The sequence below is a fragment of the Solanum verrucosum genome, unplaced genomic scaffold (genome assembly GCF_900185275.1).
Source record: "Solanum verrucosum unplaced genomic scaffold, falcon-dt-bn FXZP01000075.1, whole genome shotgun sequence".
Taxonomy (NCBI): Eukaryota; Viridiplantae; Streptophyta; class Magnoliopsida; order Solanales; family Solanaceae; genus Solanum; species Solanum verrucosum.
In genome coordinates this window covers 411,461-433,191 of record NW_026020211.1, presented here as the reverse complement: position 1 = coordinate 433,191, position 21,731 = coordinate 411,461, and the positions used below count along the sequence as shown (strand labels likewise).

Genomic DNA, 21,731 nt, shown 5'->3' with positions numbered 1-21,731 from the left:
CTTCCACCATGAGAACAAAAGGAGTGAAAGCTATCGAAGATTATCATCATCTTAACCTAAGAAACATCATTGAGTCCTGCAGGAAGACTATGCCAATCGGCATAACAAGAGTAGTATCAATACAAACACAACTGGTAGGCATCATTGCTTGACCCAAATCCTCCACATAATATCACAAAATAATCAAGAAAAACCGAAACTTGGAAATAAAATTAGAATCCCGATCCACCAAGTCACCACTCTTACTACAAGTAGATTTCCCTTGGAATTCATATACTCTATCTCAAGTCAGTCCACCTCCCTTATTTAACAACTCCCCCATCTAGGACATTCCACCTCATATCAGTTCATAGCTTAATCCTTTTTATCACAAAGAGATTTTTCGAATACAAGATCATTACTAACTCTGCTAACTTGTCTACTATTCCCCTTCAAGCTCTCATTCAACACCTTAGCCTTAATAACACTCCAGTTATAGAAAATATGCATAAGCAACCCCATTTAATACAACAAGTAAGTTCAATTTTAATCCCATTTATAAGATAGTATATGAATTCACCGTCTTACCCAAACGTAACACTCGCATGAAACATGTCACACGTGATCACAACATCACAATTAGTATATATATATATAAAGAAACTGAAAAAATAAGAATATCACTGAAAAAATATTAATGACACGACTTAAACAAGCGAGCTCGTTGGTTTGCCGTGCGAATCAAACTATCGCATGACCAAGTTTGAACCTCAGAGAGTTACTAGTAGTTTACTTGATTTATGTTTTATTAGTGCATTTTACAGTTTTACAACCCTACACCCAAACCATGACCTATGCAGATCTGAGGTTAGTAGTAGTTTACTTGATTTATGTTTTATTAGTACGTTTTACAATTCCACAACCCTATGTCCAAACCATGACCTATGCAGCGTCACTGAACCCCTGAACAACCGTGACTACCACATCCTAGATATGTTTTGATTTGAGCTACACTACTAAAAGATTATGTTAACCTCCAATCAAAATTAAACTTGTTTTCTGTATTACAGCCATGAACTGGCCATACCCAATACACACCCTAAAATGGAATCCTTTATTTGATCCAGAGGAAGAAATTAGTATTATGGATAGATTTTCACTAGCCTCATCAGTTGGAAAACCACTGCAAGTTGATATGGCCACTCACAATCAAATTTTCACAGGAACGTGCACATTATTCTTTCATTTATAATTATTTATTCGACTTTTTTTAAACAATATTGATATTGTGTTAGATAAATATGTATTACAAAACTCGATATACACGTTCAACGCGTGTCGAGAGGCTTAGTTTTATTAGTAGATTACAACATTAGCCTAACATTGTTAGGACAGAAATGAGAAACATCACTACTAATTATTTTCTGATGTTTGAGGAAGCAAAGATTTTTGACTTGTTGAAGAGTCACCTAAGAGCTCAGATCTCAACTTCATTAGCAATCGTCCAAGATAGTTAAGGCCTTCTCCGTCTCGACCTCCTCCCCAGAATAGATCATGTGGTGAACCCTCCACAAGAACAGAGCCCGCCGTTGAGAGCAACATAGAGTTTAAATAGGGGTATGTAGTGAACTTGCATTTTAATGCCTTGTACATGACGTCAATCTTGATAGATTCCCAGTCTGGTCTTACCTGGAAAACACAGAAATAAGAGGGAAATGAACAGAAGATAGACGTTAACTGCATTATACACTACAGACCATTAGGATAAAAAGGTCCAATTGCGAGCAGGCAAAAAGGAGTGCGGTGCAGAACCAATATAGCCTAAATTGTAAAGACCAAGTATTTCTTGATTGCATCAGAGGGTTGGATTACGATGGATCATCCATGGCCCAATTTCATAAAATTGCTGGAATTAACAACGGATTTAGAAACAAAACTCATTAAGAACTTACGAGTGTAGCATCCTAAGGTAATGTTTGCTACTGAACTACAACTCTTTGTTGCACACAGGCAATACTTCCAAAGTCTCCTCTGCTTAATACTGCTACCAACATTCCAACTTAACTACTTCTTTGAAGCACACTTTCTGGAATCAAACTTACCTCGCCCTAGACCCTGGGATTGTGCATAGACTCAATTCTCTACGATGTCCAGACCGTACAATATTTTCAGGAACAAGTAAATCAAAATACGAAGTTTTTCCTGTATTTATTCTGAGTTTGAGGTTGCGAAATGAATTCATCAAAAACTAATATCTTTTTTGAAAACTGTGGTGGCCAGGTCTGTGCGTACCTCGACTAATTACACCGGATACTTGTCACTTCCCACCAGCAACGAGAACTAGGTAACTCAATCCACCATGACTCATCAAATTCTTTTTATCAACATATCTTTCTTCTCAATATCTTTGATTAGTTTCGTGTTTACTTTTATGAACCAATGAAATCCTAAAGTTTGAAACATAATAAATTGTCAATTATTTTTTAAGACAACTGAATAGGTTCGATAATCAACACCCCTTCAGTATTACTGGGGATCTGCTGGCAGCCAGCAACCATTTCAAAACTACTATTTTTTCATTTGTTAATTGTGTTGTTTAAATAAAACTAGTTTTACTTCATAATTACCAAAAAAAAAAAAGAACTGCCTGTTGGGTTTTAATTTATTTATTTTGGCTTACTGAACTACAGGGGGAGGATCAAGAGTGTCGTCTACAAGCTCATGTGAACCCCTTAGCTTTTGTCCAAACCTTATATATGTATTAAGAAATCTACTAAAATATCTATAATATTTGACTGTGAACCAGTTACTATTGTATATTAATGTGAGATTGTTATAAGAAGTAAGAACTCATGAACTTCAAATCCTGAATCCGCATGTGCTAAGCCACTTTGGAGATACCGTTTGATAGGAGTAGATAGCTTCTGACCTCACCCATTTATGATCAAGCATTTACAATACAATTGATCAAATTCTGCTATCTAGTTAAGGGGCATGCTTATGCTCTCTGAACACATGAATAAAACAGCCTTGCAAAGAAGGAACCACGAAAAAAAGGATAGTTCATGGAGAAGCAAAGGGATAATGTTGTAAAAAGAATGTAAAGAATTACCAGATTAGGTTGCTGCCTCTGTATTCTCCTTCCAATCCGTGCTGCTTCCTCGGGGCTCTTTGCACATTTTAATTCTTCAATACAGCTTTTAGCTACAGGATCAGATACCCCAACAAACTTTTGTGCCTTCAATCAAAGAATTATTTGTCAAATGCCTGAAAGATGCTGCAAATAATGAAGTTTTATCTGTAAGTTTTTCAAGGAAATAACCTGGTAATAATGCTCTACACTGGACCAGGTGACAAGTTCTTCATTTTCATCAGGCATCTGAATTGGATGGAGCGAAAAGTTTGAGAAGGCACCATATGGATCCCATGTCTTGTAAAAGAATATGATGCTTGATTCATACGGAGAAATGGTAGGATCAATGGCTGAAGTTTCTTGTACTGATGGAATAGTAGGTGTCAGGTCAGGAACTGGTTGCAGAAACCCACTAACAAGTATGTCGGGTCCAATCTGCATATCCATACGACTTCAGAGTTTAAAAATTAACTCACAGAAAAACTAGAAACTAGCCATGATTAAAAGGTAAGTCAGAAGAGGGGGAAACAGTCCAAAGGGACAACAAGGTTTCAGTTTATCTTGTTTCATTTCTTGAAGGTGGTTAGTAGCTAACCCCTACCTGCCGCTTTACCAAAGAAATGATATCAGAGAATGACGTTGAGGATCCTTCATAATAGAGCAATTGAAAGGCAATACAACTTTTAGCAATTATTGCATACTTTACAACTCTACTAAGTAAAAGAAACACAAAGATGAACAAAAAATTGTCATGTGGTGTTGGACCTTATTGCTATAAGGTGAAAAATTATTTCGGGCATTTCGGTACATCAGTAATAAGATATTAATGGCATAGAGACCTTTGTTTTTTACCAGCCTTGACAGATTACCATAGTGATACAGGATGCGAAACATTGTTCGAAAGTAAAATGTACTTAGTTAAGGCTAGCCCAAGGAAGTAATATCTGCTTTTCAGACCCAGTACCTACATCGTGCAATGTGCGATCCTCAATAAACAGATTTATTAGCAGACCAACAGTAACTAAAACGAGTTTAAGGATTTGGAATGGCAGATGGATTGCGGAAGTTTCTGCCTGGAAATACCTAAACAAAATCCTTTAACCTGAGAGCATATGCACTAACAAGAGATGAATGTGAGCAATACCAAGTGAAGGAGAAATAGAGAAAGAAAGATAGTGTAATTGGAATGCAAGCATTGGGCACATGGATATTGAATGAGGAACCTAACTGAGTTCTAACTTAAGCAATTTTTATTTTATTTATTTGAAAGAGATAGAAGCAACACGGGAATAAGTAATTTGTCCTGCAATTCCTACTTATCCTTTTAAGGAATGCAGAAATTCTCACTACTTTTTCTTTAGCTTCTTCCATTTTGAAAGCTAAAGTTCCCTTCAAGGTAAGAAATCGACATAAATAATCTTCTATGCCTCAATCACAAATTAGGTAAGGTCGGCAACATGAATCCTTTGAGTACATTGTGCCTATTCAGTTCAAATGATTCATTAAACCTTAGACTACGTCAGACTAGCCATTAACCTACTGCAGCCTTCTGCTTTATTTGAGTTTGATATCGTTCTGCTTTGTGAAGCTCCCACATGCAGAGTCTTCCACCAACATGAAAACTTATACAAATTTCTTTGTTTGCTAGAACTTAGAAACCTAAAAGGACTATAGGAGTGACTCATCTTCTTAGGAAAGGTGAAAGACCAATTTTTGTGTTCCACTTCTATACACAAGTTTGGGTGGTGGTTTTTGTAATTACTGATAGCACTGTTATGGTGCTACTTTTTAAATTTATATATAAATATATACATGTTGCTAGCCTCAAAATTAAAAAAAGCTTCTGCATACAGCTTGTCGAGGAGGTTATTCTGCATATCAGGAAGACTTTTTTTATTCCTTCCATTGTAAATAGGCTACTTACAACTAGGGGTGTCAAGAGAATATGAAAAACCGACTGAACCGAACTGATTTTTGTTATTTTTTCAATAAAATAGTGGACTTTTATTTAAGTGTATAACCGTCCCGAACAATTGGGATGGTTTTTTTAATTTATGAAAAAAACCGAAAATTCCCGAACCGAACCGAATAACCTTACATGTAAATATATTTTATATATTTACAATATGTTAAATTTAATATATAAATATATTTTATAATAATTTTTAAATATAAATATAGCATAGATCCTAGGCCTATAGTGACTAGACTACTTTGGGTCTATACTCTTTAATTAACCGTTACTTAATTAAGTTTAAAATTAAAAGATATTGTAATAGATACTCTATCAAACAATACAACAAAACCTATGCGAACACTCCTATTAAATGTTTAAGATTAAACAATACGGCAACAAAGTTTTGCATTCTTGACTTCTTGATGAAGAATTAAAGTGCTTCAAGAACATATTTGCGAAATAAATATTTTAATAGTAGTATATTTTGACGTGATATTTCAAAAGTAAAAAAAAACCCGAAAGTTAACCGAACCGTACCGATACCGATGAGAAACCAATATGATTGGGATGGTTTTAAAAAATCTAATTTTGGTTATATATTATAAAATAACCGAAAAATTGGGATGATATAATTTTTTAAAAATAACCAACCGAACCGTACCATTGACACCCCTACTTACAACCCAGCAATGGGGTTTCAGAAGAGAAAGTAAGGAAAACTATTACAGGATGCTGCTTAGACATGATTAGCAAGATATTCAACAACATTCAACGACTAAGTGTAATTAGCATCTATAAAAGGGAATCTAATCGAACATTGAGAAAAATCAAGGTTTTTTTATACTTCAGTGGATTTATCAGAAAGGATACCAGGACTTAAGACAACGAACTACACTCAAGTAAGATAACACCAGAAATTTGGGTAAGGCCAAAAAGAGAGAAATGCACAGTTTGTAACTTGTACACACAATACATAATTAAGGATTAAGCCAGACCAGACAGCACTACTTGCATTTCTCTTTCCCTCTTTTGTTTTGTTGGAGTGAAGGGGGATGGTTGAGGATAAGTAACAGCAAGACATGCATCTACTATGCACATAATCAGAAAATTTAAAGGAGAGGCCTATCAAACCTGTTCATAGCAAACATCAATTAGTTCAAGAGCCTGAGTCATCTCTACCATTCCAAGTTCCCCAACTGGAGACGGTGCATTTTTCCCACCTATAATTTTTGGAGCGACAAATGCATGTACCTGCAGTAAGGTTTGACATATATAACTGCAATACAAAAACAAAAATTTCTCTCCATATGCAAACCAGTAGAGCAGATAAAAATATGTTTAATTACACAGTCAACTAGAAGAGATGCCAACAAACAGGACTGCTGAATTGTCAATAAGATGAAGAACACCATAAAAACTAAAGAGTGATACTGTAAACAAAGGAAGGAAGAAACATGAACCCCTGGGTGTTTGATATACTATTCTCTGAGCATTGATGAAAATTTTGACAATACCAGAAATAATAGAGTGAATCAAAATGAGTATGTGCACTCGACAAGTCAGACTGATGCCCTTATTTAGTTTAACAACAGAAGAATTAGACAAGTCTCTATCCTCCATTTGGATTGGTCTAAAGTAAAAAGCCGCTGAATCAGGCAGCTACTGTCATTCACTGGTGTAACTTGAAAAGAACAAAAACTTCTTAATAGGTTAAAATAGAAAATCAAAGTTAAGACTTTCAGTTGTATACCTCCCATTTCAGAAATTTAAGAGAAAAAAACATATCTTCCTGACAAGTAATAACAGCTCAGCAGGAGATTCAAAATAAATAGCAAGAAAAGATAATGAGGGTATACCTTGTGTATGACCCCAGAAGAAATAGCAGATGCAGCCAGTGTCCCTCCACACTCCCACAAAACGGAGAGGTAACCACGATCATATAAGTACCCCATAACATCTCTAGGATCTAAAATATCAAATTCCACCACTTCAACACCTTTGGATGCAAGCAATCTCTGGAAACTTCTCCTTGCACCTCTTTGTGTAGCAACTATAGTGGGGACCTCAGAAACATTCCAAAGATGTGCTTCTTCTGGAAGGTCAAGAGTTTGAGATAATACAATACGCCGGGGCAGATGGTCACCTCCATGTCTAACCGTCAAACGTGGATCTAGAACCCAAAATCAAAAGTAAAGCAGCAGTAAAATATCTGAGATATATGATCAAAGTCAAGAAGCATAAAGCCATTTTGAGTATCTCTAATAAAGTTGACTGGATATTCCTAGGATTCAGGACATTTATGGAGGAACGAGAAGAGTCATACTGTCTTTGCGCACAGTATTTCCTCCAACAATAACAGCATCACTTCTACCCCGCATTTCAAAAACTCGAGTTCTTGACTTTTTGCTACTGATCCATGAAGCATGACCAGAACTTGCAGCAATTTTCCCTGTGTACAAAAAATATGGTCGCAGGTGATTGTCAAATTTGTTAATGAAACTTGTGATTTGTTACCATAACAATGTTGTTGCAACATCATAGGCTATGCGCTCACCATCAAGTGTCATTGCATACTTGAGAACAGAGAATGGGACTTGACAGGCAGCTCTATATAGTAAAGGAGCATTGACAAGAAGGCAAGATTTGATAGCATCCTGAAAATTACATAATGTAAGTATTAGCTCTACATAGCAGAAATTGTAGAGCGTAAGAATTAGCTCTACAATGCGAAATTCTTCCCATGAAAAAGATTGATTTATCAAAGTAACAGTAAACGCATTAACAGTAGTTACAGTACATTGAATTTAGATTTCTTTTTCTTCTTCTGCTCAAAGTTTTGCAGAAAAAAATTCTCATTTATTTCAGTGAAGATCTAAAACTCATCTGAACAATGCAAAAACTAAACAGGTAATGTATCTTGAAGTGTCTCGAGAATCAAAAATTAAGCTTTAAGCAATTCATAGTGATGCATAAAACGCACATAATTTTTTTGAGAATGTACTATAATATTATGCTAGACCCATTAGTAATTTATGTCAAAAAGTTTATATCAACAGCTTTGATATTTTTCTAGTGTGTTTCTTTTGAAATATATTCTTAAGAAGATCAAGCAGGACAATTGACACACAAAAGCAATTTGGGATCAAACCTCTAGTGGATGCAAAGAACCACTTTGGACTACTATTGATACAAACAACTACTCCACCTTCATCAAAAATGAGTAGGAATTAACTATATGAATCATCACTGACCATGTTTCTCCATTTGAATTATTCTCAGGCCAACATTATACAAAATACAAACAAAAATAAAAAGTACTAGAGATTCTCTACATTTTATAATGATATACAAACCTCACATAGAGCTAATAAAACTGCTGGAAAGCATAGGACTGAAAAGTAAATGTTACTAACATAATTAAGACATATTGTTATGGTCCCTAGTTCTGGATCGAGTCGTTGGACGATTAACTGAAAAGTCAGGTCCAATAGACAGGTCTAATCCCGTGTTCTTGTTCCTTGACTTGCCTATGATTGCTGAAATTTGCAATTCATTCAGGGAATTGCAGACCTAGGAACTTGTTTGAGAAAGTTCTGAAACTTGATAAAATCCAACTTATTTTATTAATAATGTCAACTCTCTTAAATAGAGGTTTACAATAGCAAGAGTCCTAATAAATTAAAAATAACAAAGTCCTATAAAACTAAAATAATAAGAATCCTAATCCACTCAAGAAGTTATGTTCGACTAAAACAACTAAAACAATAATTCAGAAATATTAATCATTCTTGCATCTGTAATATTGTTTCCCGACAAACGCATCAATAACATTACTCCCTTCCTGAAGAAAAAGCTTGTCCTCAAGCTTGAACTCTGGAAAGACAGATGTAAGTTGGAGGCTAAATAACTTGAAGTCATATGGCAGGCTCTCCACGGTCAGTTGGTACTTCTCTAGATTCCCCATCCTCTACTTCCAGCCAAAATAACTTTTTACACCGATGGCCTTGAACATATGGATCATCACAGTTGTAGCACAATCCTTTTGCACGTCGGGCAGCCATCTCGACGCTAGTCAAAGTTTTCACAAAAGGATTAGAAGCACTCTTCTCAAATGCTCTCGCCAAACTCATTGCTTGTACTAGGTTAGATGGGTTGTGCAATTCCACATCCAGACGAATCAAATCAACTAACCCTGCTGTGAACATATCTACTTGTTGGTCTGTACGTACAGATGATGCACGAGCCAACATTTTTTGGAAGTTTCTCTGATAAATGATAATCTTCAACAGAACTGGTTTGTTTCAAGTTGATCAATTCTCCTAACGGATTGCTTTTCATTGGTGGGCCAAAACGAAGAGTACAATATTCCTTAAAGACGCTCCATGTTAAATTGGGTTCCTCTTGTTCCAGTTGATAAACCCACAGTTGCGCCTCCCCTACCATGTGAAAAGCAGCTAAACCGACTTTTTCTTGGTTGTTCGTATGTTGATTACTGAAGAATTTCTCACAACGGTGAAGCCAAATAAGAGGATCTTCACTTCCATCATAAATAGGGAAGTCTAAGTCTAATTTAGTGTATCTGGGAACATACCTCGTCCTCCGTTATTGTCATCAATACCAAAATTATTGTTGTTGTTTCTTCCTCCAAAACGTATCTCTAGTTGTTCACCTGCCTTGTTGGTTCGTTGGATAGAAGCAGCGCTATTGTCTCCCACTTCAACTCCCTTCGCACGTGCCGTGGTGCGGATTAAGGTTTCAATTTGCTGCGATAGTTGCTGGAATTTGGCGTCCATCCTTGCTTCTGAAGCTGCTACTTTTGCTTCAGTTTGAGTTTGGGCTTCCTGTAACAGATTTCGCAACTTTGCTTCTACCGTATTCTTGTCCATGGTGACTGGCTCTGATACCAATTTGTTATGGTCCCTAGTTCTGGATCAAGTCGTTGGACGATTAACTGAAAAGTCAGGTCCAATAGACAGGTCTAATCCCCTGTTCTTGTTCCTTGACTTGCCTATGATTGCTGAAATTTGCAATTCATTCAGGGAATTGCAGACCTGGGAACTTGTTTGAGAAAGTTCCGAATCTCTGAAACTTCATAAAATCCAACTTATTTTATTAATAATGTCAACTCTCTTAAATAGAGATTTACAATAGCAAGAGTCCTAATAAATTAAAATTAACAAAGTCCTATAAAACTAAAATAATAAGAATCCTAATCCACTCAGGAAGTTATGTTCAACTAAAACAACTAAAACAACTAAAACAATAATTCAGAAATATTAATCATTCTTGCGTTTGTAATATTGTTTCCCGACAAAGCATCAATAACACATATTACCGACTAATTGGTATTGCTATATAGATCGTTTTCTTTCATTGTCCCCTAACTTTAGCTAAGTTTGCTTGAATTCCAAAAATTTACAAGTCTTTTGATAGAATTGATTATATTTAATCAGTGAATACTTCTTATTGTGTAGCAGTCTGGAAATACATCAGAAATATGTGGAATGAATTCTTTGACCTCATAAACCTTAAAATTGGGAGAGAAAGAAAACAAAATTTATGGAAGATGTGCAGCTTGAACAGAAGCTTTAAAGTTAGCATACCCAAGCTACATGCCAAAGCAGCCAATAAAGAGGCAGTTTGCAGAATGAGAGAAGGAACAACTTGGAGTATCAGATTTAGAAGAAGTTTATTGGATTGGGAGGTTGACTGTCTGTCGAGTTTCTAGCTGAATCAGCAATTTCCAAAGAGTACCCTCAAATCCCAAAATGCACTATTATGGACTAAGGAGAAGGGTGGATAATTCAAAGTCAGATCAGCTAACATATGCAGAAGGTGCTTCCTCAATGAGAGCTAAAATGAAACCCCATACCATGTGTAGTTACATTGCACTTTCAGCTGTCCCACTTGGAGTATTTTTTGTGGATCCCTCTAGGAGTACAGGGAGCCATGTCAAGAACAATAAAGGAGATGCTTTTACTGGCAAGGTCAAACAATCAATAAGAGAATCAAAGAATATAAGAAAACCTTCCTGCTTGCGTTTTTCGGGCAGTCTGGAAAATGCTCAACGCCAGATGTTTTGAAGACAAAGAGGAAACTGTCCCCAACACTAAATAGAGATGTTTTTACAGTCTTGGGCTTTTTGGTGTAAAACAGATTTCATAAAGGATGTTAATACCAAGTTGAACTTCAAGGATTCCTTAATTTGTCAAAGAAGCAACAGTCAGACCTTTGTACCTGGTACTTTTGTAAATAAAATGTACCCTTACTTGATCCCAAAAGATAAAAGATAAAGAAAAATACTTGACACTAAAAAATTGCAAGGATGAACTAAATACTGCTTCAATTAACAAATTCTTGCATTCCAAACCTTTGACACTGATATTTCCAGGACTGAAGAATGGATAAACATGGAGGGATGAAAACTGACGCAATATGCTCGATTTCTGGTGTGACCTATGTGACACAGCAACAAGAATCCTGTACTTGAATTAAGTCTCAGGCCCATACTGAAATACCATAATTTTCTTTGCAATTTTACTTCGTGAAAATTCTTGGTATCTAGCAAGGAGTCTGAATCAGACAAGTTGAAATTAGCATATAATTTGTGGTGATTTAATATAAATGCTAATAATCAGATGTAAATCCTTTCGAAGATGATAACATGCAACTTTTATAGAATTTTTAAATTCCAGGGAACCATAAAAGCTACTCCCTCCGTCCAACAATAGTTGTCCACTATATTATTTTGGGATGTCCAACAATACTTGTCCACTTTATGAAATCAATGGATAATTTTTCACTTAGTTCCTAATTTACCCTTATCATTAATTATAGTAATTTCTCTATTACATTTTCCAAGACATGATATTTATTATATTCAAAGGGTGATATAATAAAATTACCCTTCTATTTATAATTTCTTAAGAAATGTGTAAAGTCAATAGTGGACAAGTATTATTGGACAGAGGGAGTATTTAGCTAAAGATTTCTTCTAAAGGTAGCAAAATGAGTATATGGTTTTTGTAAAAATATTTAGCACCATACCATCAACGTGGTACTTTTTTATTTTTGGTCGTTATTGAGACTTCTAATTTTATCAAATATGAGAAGCAGATATATATATATATTCACCATAACTGCAAGGCAAAAACACATGTGATGAAGAAAATCAAAAGTGCAGTTAGCGCTATGTTTTATTTCTTTCCATGTAGAATGTTTTATTGCTCCAGAACTAAGAATTGAGAGCTTACAACAGTTAATTTGCCACACAGAAGCCCATCAACTGCATCATCCAGGATGTACTACATATTAGATTACCTCAATAGTCTTATTCTGTGTATCTTCCCCTAGCACATCAACTTGAAGACCTTCACTCCTCAATGCGTGAATGGCATTGCCACGAAGGTGTTGCAGCGGATGCCGTATCCCAACAACAACTCTACTAATCCCTGCCTAACAAAGATGCATCAATTGCATTTCCTGCTAAACTTAAAAACAAAAGCATACATATATTATCAACTTTTGCAATCAATCTTCCTGTCTAACAAGATGGTGAAATAGATGAATCTTTTGCGTGTTACATGAACTTCTCCTCCCAAGTCCCAACAAGAATGCATTACAGTACCATGCTCCTTAAAACATATATGTTTCTTTAAGTAAGAGATGCAATTGGGATCTTGTGCAGTAAAATACAGCAAAGTAAACTAGTAAATGTCTTTATGTCTGTGAATTCTTTGAAGAAAATTCATTTTGTATACTTGTAGTATATGCTGGTATCTTTGAGTGCCTTTTCTCAATTCTCACAAAAACAAAAAAAAACAAAAAAAAAGAGATCTAACTTTACCAATCCAATTTCACATGGTATAGAGACGATATCTGTATCAAGGACAGCTAAATAAACAAACTTGTTTTGTTGAATTGAATACATTATCAAATTGAATAATAAACATACCTTGATTATGGCGGAAACGGCACTACTATCACAGTGACAGTCTCCAGGTTCCATATTAAGATAAGCAGTAGCACCTCGACACTGCTCGCCAGCGGCTTCAACAGCCTGCACTTCCGCCGGAATTGTCCCTTCGGCGTACAAGTAACTTTCTCCGACCACCGTACCTCCACCATTTGGAACAGCGATAACGCAGCCGAAATTAGGATGAGGAGCGGTAAATCCGGCCGATTTGTCGGCTAACTCGGCTGCGCGTTTAATGTAGAGAGAATCAAAAGATGAAGCGGATGTGTAATTGTAGTTGGAAGAAGAAGAAGCAGAAATGGGTTTGCAGAGAAAAGGTGTAGCTAATCCTCCTAGCAAATGCGCCATGGTTTTTGTGGTCAACTTTGAAGATAATTGCAGAAAAAATTGAATGTTTAATAGCTTCGGTGAAGAAGAAGAAGAAGCAGCATATATGGGCCGTAATTAATTGTGTCTTCGAGCTGGACTTCACCCAACTCTGTCAAGTAGACATGAAATTTACATTACTCAATGACCTTGTAAATGGATGTTTTCAAACTTTTACCCTTTGTTTGGTCGGTAGTTAAGTATTGTTTCATAATATATTGTATCATATTGTATTGTATTTTATCATACTATATTATTTTAATGTATATAATGTTTGGATAAATTGTATTGTTTTCGGTTGTTACATAATTTGAATGATAAATCTACTAAAAAAAGTAGGATACAAGGTAGATTTATTATGAAAAAGGTAAAGATGAAATATAATTATTAAATAAAAAATAAAGACAAAATAAAAAGAAAATATTAAGATAATAACATGATCACATCAAATCGGGCGTCACATAAAATGGGTCTTTTCGTTGTTACCTAAGATGAATTTAAACAATACTATACAATAGTAGAATTTAAGTAACAATTAAAATAAACATTGTATTTACACTAACAATACAATACAATACAACAAGTAACAACCATCTAAACGTGGTGTTAATCACTACTTGTTCAATAAATAAATTTAGGATCAAAAGTCAAAACGTATTAAATTGATAAAGAAGGGGTTTGTTATAATAAGCATTCTTCATGTTCAATTTTAAGATTATAAATTTGAGTAATCAAAAAAATAAATAAAAGCTCCTAAAAAAAGAATTTTGTTAAATTTAAAATAAAAAATACATTATTACCCCATTAAAATAAGACATGTTTTTACAAAATATTTTAACTTTGCAGGTCTATTATCCCCTGGAACAATTTTACATTGGTTTTATAACATCTTTTTTGTCAATCTACGTAGAGAGTGTATGAAATTTAAAATAATGATAATAATATTAGTTTTGTGAGTATTTTATTATAAAATGTATTTTCTTATTTATTTATTTATTTATTTATCGATTGATTGATTGATAGTTTTAACCTCTTTTCTTATTCTTTTTCCTATTTTTTTTCCCTTCTTTATTTCTTCCTCTTTCAAAAATTAGTTGCAATCATGGTAGAATTCCACCATTTTCACTGTCACCATTTTTGTCACAACTCTACCCACATTCTTTTACTACTATTATTTTAATTCTCAACTCTAAAAATTTACATTTCGAATAATTTGTTATACCAATTAAATTTTAAGATAATTACAAGATATCATTTAGCTTTTCTTTATCCAAATTTCAATCAAGATTCTATTCATTTTTAAGAAATTCATTGATTTTTTTCAAAATTATCCACTCGAATTTTAAAGTTATATAAAAAGAAGAAAAATCAATTAATGATATTTTCAATACTTTGAATTTGCTTAAAGAATAATTAACTTTTGTTATTAACAACCCAAAAAATCAAGAAAAAAGTTTAATTTTTTAAAAACAAATTCAATAAGAAGAGGAAAAGTTTGCCACAGAAAAGAAGAAAGAAAGAAAATGGGGGAAAGGGTCTGTTGAACGTGGAGGGGTGGGGTGAAAAGGGGGTGTATTTTAAATTAAGTTAAAATAAAAAGAAGTTAAAAGGTAAGAGAGAGAAAAAAGAAAAATATATAAAATGAATATAATAATATTTTTTAATTAAATTAACACATGTCAAACATTGATTGGTGCGTGATTGGTACTTGTGTTTTTAAAATTGGGACTGGTTAAAAAATGTCAGTTCAAAGTTGTTTGGGGGTAAAAGGATTTCCGCAAAGTTCAAGTGTTTTCTTCAAAAAGGGGTCTTACTTTAATGGGATAATGACGTTATTGTATATTACCCATCAATAGCAGTTGAATAAGCTAAGATACTCTACTACAAGTACTTCCACAATAAGATGCTACTATATATAAAAGCCAAAATAACTTGAAGGACCTGAAAATTGTGTAATGAGGGCTGGAATGCATGCAAAAATGAATGTAAAATAGATAGCCAACAATGACTGAACAATAAGGTTTTTCGAGAATAACTGGATCCCAAACTTAAACCTCATCTAGGGTCCCCTAAATAGAAACGAGGAGAAGCTAATTAACACTAGAATCAATGCTAGCCTAGGGGAGGGAGAATGAAAATTGGTGGTGCTATCCTTCGACCCATATATGCACCAGAGAGCCAGCCTCGCCAACATCATCTAAGACAACTTTTCCTTACTTGGGGGCTTACCAAGATGGCCACATGATTTTGTCAAGAGTACTTACTATATGTTCGGACAAGGGACCGGAGACCAACAAGAAAGATATGGAAGCTAAAAATTCTTAACAAAATATTTTTTTTTTCATTTGGCTCCTCAAACATAATATATAGACTATCCACTAATGGCTACCTACACAACATACATCAACATCAACCCACAATGTCACAACTGTACTGTGCACCAAAACAAAGACTAGCTAGTATCACATATCATCTTTCACTACTACCCTAAATTAAATAGCAAGGACATTTTGGAGGGAACTCACACTCCACAACACTTTCAAGGTAGAGATATATAGTTCCCTCAAGCATGAATATATATAGAGTACGTAAGTCCATTAAGGATAAGCTATTCAATACCAAGGAAATTCATGATATTCCTTTTCAACCTATGACATTTGTGGCTGGCTAGGAAGAAACGACAATGGAAACAAATACAGAGTCACAAGAAGTATCGTGATGGCTAGTGCGTTATTGAATACCACCTCTTGATCGACCGACACAAACAACAATTGATGAGATTACAATTTAGTTAATCACACAGTTAGCATTCGTTTTACAGTTAGCATTAGAATACACAAAATTAGTTAGAGTTCACAAAGTTAGTTGGTTAAGTTGTTAAGTTGTTATTCTGTCAGATCAAGTTAGTTAGCTGAAATAGTGTATATACACACAATACTGTATTGCTTATATTTCCTCAGTTTATTCTCAATAAAAAATTCTTTCACTTCTCTCTCTCTGAATGCTCTTCTCGTGAAGCTTAAACCTCCATTAATGGAGAAAGCTTAATATTTTCCAGCTTATGCTGTTGTTTTTTGTCATGGTATCAGAGCAAGGGATGATTTCTGTCTTCCGCATCTGCATTACTTCATGAGTATTGCACATCCAGTTTCTTCTTTTGATTCTTAATTCGATTTCACGATCTGTGATTTAGGGATTTCGTGATTTCTTGTTCCCCTGCCTCTATTCTTCTTTCTCACTTCCTTAGATCTCGTTTTCTCTCTTCTGTTTCTCCATTTGCAAATCTCGAATTGTCCCCAAATTGTTCTTCAATTTTCATCCATGGGTGATGCACCAATTGTTGCTCCTCAAATAGATTTCAGCAGTCCACTCTATTTGCATCCTTCTGAGAATGCAGGTTCAACATTATTACCAGTTGTTTTTTATGGAACTGGGTACAGATCATGGAGACGAGTTGTTCTCAGGGTCCTATCTGTTAAGAGTAAGACTGGTTTCATCACTGAGAAAGTTGTTAAGCCAACTTCTACAGATCCTTCCTTCTCGCAATGGGAGAGGTGCGACGATATGGTGACTTTATGGATTCTCAATTCCCTCTCACCTGATTTGCGCGACAGTTTACAGTATGTTAACAATGCCATGGAACTTTGGAATGAATTAGAAGAGAGATATGACCAGACTAATGGTTGTAAACTCTATCAGTTACAAAAGGAGATCAATGATCTTGTGCAAGGAACTTTGGATATCACTGGTTATTACACGAAGATGAAGAAACTGTGGGAGGAGATGAACACTCTTGACTTTCACTCCCAGTGTACTTGTGTATGTGTCTGTGGTGGTAAGGCCAAAATACATCAAGCTGAACAGGATAGGAGACTTGTACATTTTCTGATGGGTTTGAATGAGATGTACACTATTGTGAGAGGAAGCATTCTCATGATGCCTGCATTACCTAGCATGACACAAGCTTTTGCTATATTGTTACAGGAGGAAAGACAAAGGGAAGTTAGGCCTCATAATCACACTACTTTGGAATCCACTTCCCTAAATGCCTCTATTTCACCTAATGTTGCTACAAGATCCAGAGTTTTCAGGACCAACTATGCATCCTCAAGAGGAGGTACTAATAGTCCAAATCCCAACACCAACACCAACACTGTCTTCAGAGGTAATTCTAGCACTGGTAATAGATCAAATCTGTTTTGTGACTTCTGCAAACGTACCGGTCATACCAAGGATAGGTGCTACAAACTTCATGGTTATCCATCCAATTCTAGACCTCCTAAGGGAAGAAGCTCAGGTTCTGCAGCAAATACATATAGTTCTGAAGAGGACAAGAATCACAATGAGGAGTCTGATGAATCAAAGAGACAAATGCCATTGAATCTGTCCAAAGGTCAATATGAGCAATTGCTTAACCTCCTGGGATCTCTGCAAGCTGGAAATGGGACTGATGGCTCAGGAAATATGCTTAGTGAAGCTGTGAACCTCGCAGGTATTTTAGCTTGCTATTCTTCAATTACTGAGATAGGTAATCTATCATGTAAATGTACTAGATTAGCTGCTAATTCTTGGATCATAGACTCAGGAGCATCACATCACATGACTTACACCAAAAATGCCTTAACTAACCTTAGAACACTACCTTATCCTTCCTTGATCACCTTACCAAATGGATACAAAGTCAAGGTAACTGAGTTCAACATTGACTCTGTGCAAAGTTTTATTCATACCTAGTTTCAAATTTAATTTGATTTCAGTTCATTGTTTGGCAGTTCAACTCAAAGGAACAGTCAGTTTTGACAGCTCTTCTTGTCTATTGCAGGGCCCTTCTCTGAAGAGCCCTCTGGCACTTGGTAGAGCTAGGAATGGACTATATTTTTTCTTTCCAAAATGCCACAACTGTGGTCCAGCTTCTGGTGGTTTATCTCATGTCATCTGTTGTTCTACTGATAGTTTTTTCAATTACCAACATGTTCCTTCTTTAGTTCAAAGTAAACAAGTCTTAGCTAAGACTGAGTGTCAAGCTTCACTATCATCTACTGTAAAAGGTTCTCATGTTTCTAATAAAGACGCTTACACTGTTGATTTTTCTTCAAGTTCTGTCAATAATTTTCCTTCCTTTGCTGTAAATTTTGTCCACACCCATGCTCAGGATAGTGAATTTTTGTGGCATACTAGACTAGGACATGTGCCTTTTGTAAAGATGAGAGGTATTTCTACCATACCAATACATTTTTCAAACAAACAACCTTTTACTTGCACCATATGTCCTTTGGCCAGACAAACCAAAATGCCCTTCCCTGACAGCCTTACCACAACCACCAAAGTGTTTGAACTACTTCACATTGACCTATAGGACCATATCATGTGCCTACTCATGATGGTTATCATTATTTCCTAACCATGGTAGATGATCATAGTAGGTCTACTTGGACCCAATTACTCAGATGCAAAAGTAATGCATTACACACTGTAAAGGCCTTCATAACTCTTATAGAAACCCAAATCCAAACTAAACTGAAGACTATCAGATCTGATAATGGTTTAGAGTTCACAAGTACTGAAGCAACTTGTTTTTACCAAGAAAAAGACATCATACACCAAAGATTCTACCCTTATACCCCTCAACAGAATGGTGTAGTAGAAAGGAAACATAAACACCTCTTTGAAACAGCAAGGGCACTCTTGTTCCAATCAAAACTACCTATCGGATATTGGGGAGAATGTGTCCTCACTGCCACTTATCTCATAAATAGACTACCCACAAAACTGTTGCAGAACAAATCTCCATATGAACTACTGTATCAAAAAAGGCCAACTTATTCCCACCTTAGAAGTTTAGGATGCCTTTGTTTTCCAACCATTTTGAAGAATCACAAGGATAAATTTGAACCACGAGCCACACCACACATTTTTATTGGATACCCTTATAATACAAAAGGTTACAAGGTCTTAGACTTGGCTACCAAAAGAATTCATGTATCCAGGGATGTTCTTTTTCATAAAACTGTTTTTCCCTTTGTTATTGCTCCTCCTAATTCGAGTTTTAATTCTGTCATACATTCACTTGTTCATCATCCTGATAACTTGTCTAACATACTTGGTACAAATAATATTTTTGTTCATGATGAACTGTTGAACTCTCATGCATCACCAGAAATTGTCATTAATCCTGTGCCCATCAATACTACTAATGTCACATTGAATACATGTACACAACCTGAAACTGCACCTACACTTTCATTTAGTGATGCTCCACCAGAACCTACAAGGACAACCAGGTCCATCCACACTCTCAATTACCTGAAAGAATACAATTACACTTTACCTAAGCTTATCCTTCCACCTCTAACACTAATACCTCTGCTCCACCACATTCCCTCACCTCATTTATATCCAATCATGACTATGTTTGTTTCACCTCCCTATGCCCCAATAGTCAGCAGCTAGTTCATACTATTCCACATGACAGTGAACCTTCCTCTTATGAAGAAGCAATTTTAAATCCTGCCTGGCAACTGGCAATGACACAAGAATTTGATGCTTTATATGCAAATGACACTTGGGAGTTGGTCCCTTTACCTAAAGGCAAGCATGTTATTGGGTGCCGATGGGTGTATAAAATTAAGTACAAAGCAGATGGAAGTATAGAGAGGTTCAAGGCAAGATTGGTAGTAAAGGGGTATACACAACAGGCTGGTATAGACTACAATAAGACCTTCTCACCTGTAGTAAAGATGACTACTGTTAGGACCGTCATTTCTTTGGCAGTTAAAAAGGGTTGGGACTTGTTTCAACTAGATGTTAATAATGCTTTTCTCCATGGTGATTTGAATGAGGAGGTTTTCATGACATTACCACAAGGACTTGCAATGGATGGTAAGGGCATGGTTTGCAGATTGAAAAAGTCATTATATGGCTTAAAGCAAGCCAGTAGGCAGTGGTATGATAAGCTAGCTAGCAGCCTCTGTTCAAAAGGGTGCACTCATTCAAACAGTGACTATTCATTGTTTTATAAAAAGCAAGGATGCTCATTAGTGTTTGTTGTTGTATATGTCGATGATATCATTTTGACTGGTACTGACTTGGAGGAAATTACATCTTTGAAGGCCTTCTTGTATGATCAGTTTCGAATAAAGAATCTAGGGAAACTGCACTATTTTCTGAGGTTGGAAATACTATATAGACCTGATGGTGTCCTCATTTCACAAAGGAAGTTCACTCTTGACCTTCTGAAGGAGTTTGATTCTATTGACTGCAAGACTACTACTTCACCACTTGATCCTGTTGAAAAATTGAAGGCCACAGAGGGCAAGTTATTATCAGATCCTACTCACTATAGAAAGTTGGTTGGCAAGCTCAATTTTCTCTCCAACACAAGAATAGATATTGCATATAGTGTCCAGCACCTCAGTCAGTTCATGCAATCACCCAGAGAACCTCATTTACCATGTCCTAAGATACCTCAAACAAGACCCTACATTGGGAATAGTTGTCTCTAATAAACCTAACCTCAATATCAGTGCTTTTTGTGATTCAGACTGGGCTACTTGTCTTGATTCAAGAAAGTCAGTCAGTGGTTACCTAGTCTTCATGGGTGATAGTCCCATCAGTTGGAAGTCCAAGAAACAAGCCACAGTCTTCTTATCTTCTGCAAAGGCTGAGTATAGGGCTGTGAGACAAGTAGTTGGTGAATTGGTGTGGCTGGAAAGATTACTTGATGAGCTGACAGTGCAGTGCTCCTTGCCTATATCTGTTTTCTGTGATAGCCAGGCAGCAGTTCACATAGCTAAGAACCCTGTTTTTCATGAGAGAACTAAGCACATAGAGGTGGACTGTCACTTCATTAGAACCAAGCTCCAACAAGGTCTGATCACACTCCAACACATTTCCACCGGTTCTCAATTGACAGATGTTTTCACCAAAGCCTTGACTGGTGTCAGGCATGCTACTCTTTTGGGCAAGTTGTCTGTGTTCAGCTCACCTCCAACTTGAGGGGGGGGGGGGGTGATGAGATTACAATTTAGTTAATCACACAATTAGCATTCGTTTTACAATTAGCATTAGAATACACAAAATTAGTTAGAGTTCACAAAGTTAGTTGGTTAAGTTGTTATTCTGTCAGATCAAGTTAGTTAGCTGAAATAGTGTATATATACACAATACTGTATTGCTTATATTTCCTCAGTTTATTCTCAATAAAAAATTCTTTCACTTCTCTCTCTCTGAATGCTCTTCTCGTGAAGCTTAAACCTCCATTAATGGAGGAAGCTTAATATTTTCCAGCTTATGCTGTTGTTTTTTGTCAACAATATATAACA

At 35.7% G+C, this 21,731-nt stretch overlaps 3 protein-coding genes across 3 annotated transcripts in view; 1 reads left to right on the top strand and 2 right to left on the bottom strand.

Annotated features, from left to right (window-relative positions):
• LOC125830524 (uncharacterized) overlaps positions 1 to 21,731 on the bottom strand; it is a 338,210-nt gene that overhangs the window by 304,771 nt on the left and 11,708 nt on the right. The window lies entirely within an intron of this gene.
• Positions 1,256 to 13,415, bottom strand: LOC125830514 (riboflavin biosynthesis protein PYRR, chloroplastic). Its single transcript, XM_049509703.1, has 9 exons — positions 13,024 to 13,415; positions 12,390 to 12,524; positions 7,624 to 7,723; positions 7,393 to 7,518; positions 6,926 to 7,239; positions 6,201 to 6,320; positions 3,302 to 3,547; positions 3,092 to 3,217; positions 1,256 to 1,668 (listed from the first exon to the last, which is right to left on the bottom strand). Exons 1-9 carry the CDS (start codon positions 13,390 to 13,392, stop codon positions 1,393 to 1,395), a joined length of 1,812 nt encoding a protein of 603 aa, XP_049365660.1. The 5' UTR covers positions 13,393 to 13,415; the 3' UTR covers positions 1,256 to 1,392.
• On the top strand, positions 16,732 to 18,267 carry LOC125830537 (uncharacterized). The gene is made up of 2 exons (XM_049509725.1): positions 16,732 to 17,902; positions 18,233 to 18,267. Exons 1-2 carry the CDS (start codon positions 16,732 to 16,734, stop codon positions 18,265 to 18,267), a joined length of 1,206 nt encoding a protein of 401 aa, XP_049365682.1.